Here is a 6,772-nt window from a genome sequence, read left to right as displayed (position 1 = left end):
ATACTATTTCCTACACCCCTAACTATTATTCTAAAAATTTACGATTTACTAGATTTCACATTAATTTCAGATTGTATCAAATGTAGTGAATTGGATGCACCTGTGTTGGTACAAGTATATATTTAATATGGAACTCTTAAAAACTTTTATGAACAGAAGTAACACTATTTGCCTTAAGGCCACCTGTAAGGGGGGTTGATTGTGTCCCAAATCATAATTTTTTTTCAAAAACATGTGGACTGGCAAAAGTAGTTTCTAAATCACGTCTGAGAACATCTGGGTTTGTTGAAAGTTTATTCTGTATACTATCTAATTCTTCATCTTAATACAATTTGTTTACAACATCTGTTGCTGCTAGTGGAGATCACCCATTAGTAATGTTGTTACCATTCTTATTATTTTCCCTTTATTTTAACAGATTTTTGTTTGAATATCAACAAACTCTTTCTTTGTTAATTTGATACATTCTGCTGAAATTGTATTTGCTAAATCTATTGTATTTTTATCTAAAAATTATTTCTATTATCTCCTGACAATCATTAGGGTAGAGTGTGAAACTGCCTTAGATCTCCAAGAAAGGGTCTCTGAAGCCACCCGACAAGATACAAAAGTGGAATTCAAAACTCCGAGAAGCCGTTTGCAAAAACCGGCGACAATTTTTTGCGTAGAACTAAGTCTCTCTACAACCTAGTTAGTAGAGTATACAAAGACGACGGGCAGTACCTAAACAAGCAAACATTGCTGAGTATTTACTAAATTCATTGAAAAATCCTTCACCGAAAACAATAAATGCACATGGAGTTTACTCTGCATATGTGGACATTAATCCCCTGAACAAAATTAAACTGAACCCTATAAACTGACTTTGAAACACGGGTGAAAACCCTTGAACAAATGCTTTAAATCCTTATCCACTACTAGTACTACTAATAGGGTTCGAACGCCAACCTGAGTCCAATTCTTCCACCTCGACAGAGGCATTAACCACTCGGCTATCAGGGGCTTGTCATCGTATCTCTAACAATCGTTTGTTCTAACAAACTTTATCTCGGAGTGAGAGCAATTGAAATCACTCAAAAATCAAGAAGTGCAAGGAAAAGTCACTTCAGGAAGCAAAGATCACTCTAGAATAAAATCGCAAAAACGGTCAAGGAGAAATTGTTCCTAAAAATACACGTTTACAATAGCTGCTTCTCATCCGAGAGCAATCAACAACAATATCAATATGCTTGAATTGCAACAAATCCTCTTTTCCAAAAGCCGTGAGTCAACCCTAAATCTGTGTCTACTATTACTACTACTATTTTGCACACTTTTTGCATTATATTAAGACAAAATTAAGACAAAACATGAGACATGAACTTATTTTCTAGGAAACGTGCACGCACCGTTGTTGGTGTTTTACATTTAATACGCATTACTTTCAAAAGGGCACTGTCTGACAAAAGGCCACGGGCAAAAAGGGAACAGGAGCCGCCACTAACAAACTTTACAGAAACGTTATTAAATTTAACGCAAAAACGCATTTTTAAACCTAGAGCATAATATTCTAGGCTCTGGGAGAAAGAGTACATGAGACTTGACTACAGTATACTCTTATGTACTCAAAGAAAGGTTTCTTGCTGCCTTAAGTAACTGCAATTAATTGGAATTATCTCAGTTAATTGATAGCTTCAAATCCCATTTTCAATTAAGTGATTGCTTTATACCGTGAAACGTTGAAAAATTAGGACTTGGCCGCCGAAATTTAACTGAACGCAAATGGAAAAAGGTATGATCTACGCGCTATGGACGGAACAGTTAACACCACTATGAGACAGCACAGCAGCGTATTTAAATTTACCGCATTGTATTTTAAACTTACTTATGCTAGGCTCTAGGAGCCCCGCTAAAATTTTATATGACCGATCAGTTTTAAAATGAATTAGCCTCAACATTGAATAACTTTTCGGTTTAACTTTTCCTAACGCATGGGATCACGAGAAAGAGTACGTACACGAGAATTGAATAAAGTATACTGTTATGTACTCACAATTAGGGTTTATTGATAATCACAAAACAAAGGTTAGAAATAGCATATCTCATGAATGAGTAGAACTAAAAAATACGAATGAGTATGTTGTTGTCAAAATTGAACCAAAAAACACAGCTTTCTTAATATGCTGTTGTTACAACCCACCAAAAGCAAGCCCGTATAGGTGGTCTGAAACGTCAATGATCGACCTTCTCGATGAGCTAAAGACACATGCGGAAAAAGAAAATTGTGAAAAGATTATTCTCACAGGCGATATTAATCAGGAGAACACTTGTTGGAAAACATTGAACTCAACAAATGATTACAAAAACAAAACTGTTGGGAAATTTAGTGAATACAATTTTCAGGAAATTTTGAACCATATACAATTTGGACAACTGGATGTCTTCCTCAAAAACAATCCCAATCAAGTAATAAACCGCGATACCAAAAACGAGTTCCATAAATCTTTTAATTCCGATCACGATGCTTTTACTGTGAAGATAGAGGCGCAAACAGATATGCAGTCCGAAACCAAACAGCATAAGTTTAAGTTCAACGAAGCTGATTGGAAAGATTTAAATAACTATATACTAGAAAACCCTTTAAAACCATATTGCTACAGCAACATTGACGAACTAGTCAAGCAATGGTATACATGGCTTGATGATGTTTTAACTAAAAACGTTCCCAAAACCACGCTGCAATGATCCAACCTTCCCTCCTGGATAAAAAAGGAATCCTCCCATCTCTTAAAAGTCATATCTACTCTGAAAAGGAAAACTAAAAACCCAAATCTTGGCAGACTGATAGATTTAAAAAGCAGAGAAGAAATACAGAGATCAGTTGAAACAAGATCAAGCGGACTGTGAAGACAAAATCTTCCGAGGGAGGAGATTCTCTGATCTGCAAAAGTATCTCAAGTCTGTCTTTAAATGCAATAGATACCCGGAAACAATGTCTTACAAGACAACAAGTTGTTGTCTTAGGACAACAAGACAAATGAAGATAGCCAAAAGTGCAAATACTTTAACGATTTCTTCTCCAGTATTTTCCTCAAAAGTAACACAATTAAAATAAAGAACTCTTACGAAAAACGAAAATTACCAAAGTAATCTTTGACGAAAGAAAAATCAAGGAGATACTAACCAAGCTTCAGACAAAAAAAAACTTGTGCAACTGATAAGGTTGGAAATACACTCCTGAAAAACCTGTCAACCCTCTCAAAATCATTGCATATAGTTTTCCAAGCCGCTTTAAATAAAGGGTGTTTTCCAGCATACTGGAAAACAAATGAAATTATCCCAATTTTTAAAGATGAAAACAGAGCAATGATAGAGCAATACAGACCGATCAGCTTACTTTGCAATGTCCCGAAGGTTTTAGAAAAGTTAATTTCAATGAAATTTACGAAATAGTCAAACCACATCTGGATAACTCTCAACATGGATTCAGGAGACACAGGTCTGTGGTTACACACTTTCTGCTCTTTCTAGATCTTCTGTACAAAGAACGTGATGACAAAGAAAGTGAATTATATGTGCTGTACTTAGATTTTAAAAAAGCTTTCGACAGCGTACCACACGACAGGTTTTCAGAAAAATTTGAAGAGCTGCAAATCGGCGGAAATTTCTTGAAAATCATTGCAAGTTAACTCACTGAAAGAAAACAATATGTAAAAGTTAATGAAAGCAAACTGAAATTTTCTCAGTTACTAGCGGAGTCCCGCAGGGGTAACTCTTAGGTCCTCTCCTATTTATTATTTACGTGAACTATCTACCAACTCAAGTCAAATGATGTGACGCTTTTGTGTATGCTGATGATTTCAAGTTAGTATCAACTCAGCCAGCTGATATCCGAACAGATCTAGAAGCAATAGAAAGTTGGTGTGAAGTGAACAAAATGAAGCTGAATGAAAAATGTTACGTCTTACCAGTAAAACAACAGCAAAACAGCGAATAACATTTCCAGCTAAATTCTAAATTCCTAGAGAGCAAGTTTGAACACAAAGATCTGGGTGTCATTATATCTGCAAAACTTTCTTGGAGAGCAAATAGTCTACAACGATGTAAAAAAGCTTCGAAAGCTTTCCATTTTCTCAAGCGAAACTTATCGGTTTTAGCAAACACTAGAACGAAACTTAATGCTTACGTGGGATATGTCATACCAGTAATAAGTTATGCCTCAATGGTTTGGTTTCTTAATAAAACAGAATGCAAAGAAGTAGAACGTATCCAAAAGAAAGCCACGGCATGGATTCTCAGTAGTTGGGAATTGAATTATAAAAGTAGAAGCTCAAGCTTCTGCTGCTATCATACTACTTCGAACTCCATGATTTACTAACGCTTCTAATATGTTGGGAGGCAATTACAACATCAATTTGCCAATAAAATAAACGAATGTGCAGTAAATACACGACAAAACGAGCTCATAGCAATTGATAAAACTTGTACCAAAAAAGCGGATGAGAATTTTTGGATTAGATCCAGCAAGCTACTGAATATCATTATTAAAAGCGCTAACATTGAAATAAAGTAGATTGACAAACAATATCTAACAAAAATTTACTGGAATTACTTCGAAAATTGTAAATGGACCTTGCTGTGCAATTGTGGCAGCTGTAACACATTTCAGAAAGTGGTCAACTCTACCCCTCAATGATGGGTGCAAACCCTTGTGCAAACTACACAGAAGCCTAAACTCTCTCTCATTGCTGCCTTAAATAACTGCAAATAATTGGAATTCTGCCAGTTAACTGATTGCGTTGAATCATCATTTCAATTAATTGAATTTCATTTCTTCACTCAGACTAAATTCTTTTGTCTCAGAAGAAATTCTTTAAGTTATTACTCTCTTAAATGTAGTGCAATGATTCTGAAGTGCCAATTCTATATCATATAAGCTTAATTTTGGTTTGCTATGAATCTTCCTGAAACAGCAATTATTGATTATTTATTTTGCAAATTATACCCTTCGCTACTGTGAAAGTTTATTTTTGTATATAGGAGTCCCCCCCTCAACTACCCAACTAGTCGAACAACTGCCCCTTCAGAGGAGCGGCCTTTTCAAGTTGTTTTTTTTTGTATTTGCGTAACAGTATTAATAAATTTGAAAATACAGGGTTGATTATTTATCAGCCAATCACAACCAAGTAAAGAATATCCTCTAAATAACCAGTTTTGATAGGAACTTCACCGGCTGGAATTAATGGTAGGTTGACAAGCTGTATTTCATCTTTTGAAAATGCATCGTTTCAGAGTTTATAAAATGGAGCAACTGATTAAACATTGTCCCTTTGTGTCTCGATTACCTACCAATTACATTCGTAAAGTCAACGGATACCTCCCAAAATATGCGGAACTGTGTCCTGTGATGTCAAAAATCATGGATCATAATTCTGGTTTGTAAAAATTTTCAATGAACTACTCCACAGAATACTTTTGTGATAAATTAATGCATTCATGATTTTGTACACCTTTATTCAGAAAATTCGCCTGACTTACAAAAGTGCAGTTATTTTAGCTTTCGAGTTTTACCTGACTTTGAGATTGCTTATTTAAAATTGAAGCCAGCAACTCAACTAGCTTTTGACTGAATGTTCCCACATTTGTATCTAACAGCGTTCTATTAATGATATCACCGCATTTAAGCTAATAATGTAGTTTTTGACTTCGTTCAAAATTTCGTGTTCTAGCAATCCCTTGAAAACTAGACATCTATTTTTACTTCATTTTTGAAAAGGGGTAAAGGGAAAAAATGAATTTTTATAGAGAAACCAAAAAAAGCCTCGTAACTTTGGAAACATATTATCAGAGCAGATTTATAATTCAATTGTACTTTTGGAGGCTTTTAACAATTATTAAAATCCAGCAAGATTGTTTACACCAGATCAATTTATTTATCATTGTAATGAATACAAAACTTTTTAAAATTAATTTGGGACAAAAATATCCTATTAGAACAATAGGACAAGAATTGACAGCAAAACTTAAGATTCGCATACGTTTCTGAGAGTAAATGCTGTCACTAGAACCATTCACTACATGCAACAAGGTTTACAGAGAAGAATGAAAATATGCACCGGTATACAGCTCTTCTGACCTTTCAATTAATTGGCATCGTTCGAGAATTTTTGTGACCTATCAATGTCGAAAATTGTAGAAAATATAAATTTTAGAGACTAAACCTTTGAAGTCTGAATTGATTCAATTTTTTATCAATACAAAGGGAAGAGAGCTGTTAATAAGGTGGATAAAGGACGAAATTCAAAAACAACAGATCCGGGCAAACAGTTTTTTTTTTTGAAAAACGAGTGCTGTCGAACTAAATACCATAACGAAATTAAACGGTGGAACGGTTTAAACTGTGCCTCATCACAAGGGGGATAAGACCTCTTTTAATCAACATGTGAAAGTTCGGGAAAAATACAAACAGGGGTTGAACTAAAAACTTCTAACGCTATTCCCAGATAAATAGTTGTCAAAATAAAAAATTAGATGTTTTATTTTTTAGCTTTTGATTGCTTTCCAGAAGACTACACATGGTGAAATGAGGAAGCAGTGAGAACATCAGTTAAAATTCCGGACGTTAATTAAAACTAACGAAAAATTTCTCATTGAATCCAAAGGAAGCATGAAGCAATTTTACGCCCCAAGTAGTTTCTCTTATTGCTGGTGAAAAAATGGCAGAAAATTTGGGCTCTACTTGACTTAGAAAGCTACCAAATGTTTGAGCAGATCTGAAAAACAGTAGACTGCG

The 6,772-nt window shown here is 34.7% G+C and overlaps 1 protein-coding gene across 2 annotated transcripts in view; it reads left to right on the top strand.

The window, feature by feature from the left end:
- Positions 1–1,205: 1,205 nt before the first annotated feature.
- The window catches only part of LOC142345652 (5-aminolevulinate synthase-like), a 31,072-nt gene continuing 25,505 nt past the window's right edge, over positions 1,206–6,772 (top strand). Inside the window, exons 1-2 of one of the 2 annotated variants that reach the window (XM_075397844.1) lie at positions 1,206–1,262; positions 5,272–5,414. In XM_075397844.1, the coding sequence (XP_075253959.1) occupies positions 5,282–5,414 (133 nt within the window). In that variant the 5' untranslated portion in view covers positions 1,206–1,262; positions 5,272–5,281. Of the gene's footprint in view, positions 1,263–5,257; positions 5,415–6,772 lie in introns of those variants that run through there. The other variant, XM_075397843.1, reaches the window with a different exon arrangement.

Source organism: Convolutriloba macropyga, chromosome 9 (assembly GCF_964194025.1).
Source record: "Convolutriloba macropyga chromosome 9, txConMacr16.3, whole genome shotgun sequence".
NCBI lineage: Eukaryota > Metazoa > Xenacoelomorpha > Acoela > Convolutidae > Convolutriloba > Convolutriloba macropyga.
Note: the sequence above shows the minus strand (reverse complement) of the source record. Positions and strands in the feature narration are given on the sequence as shown.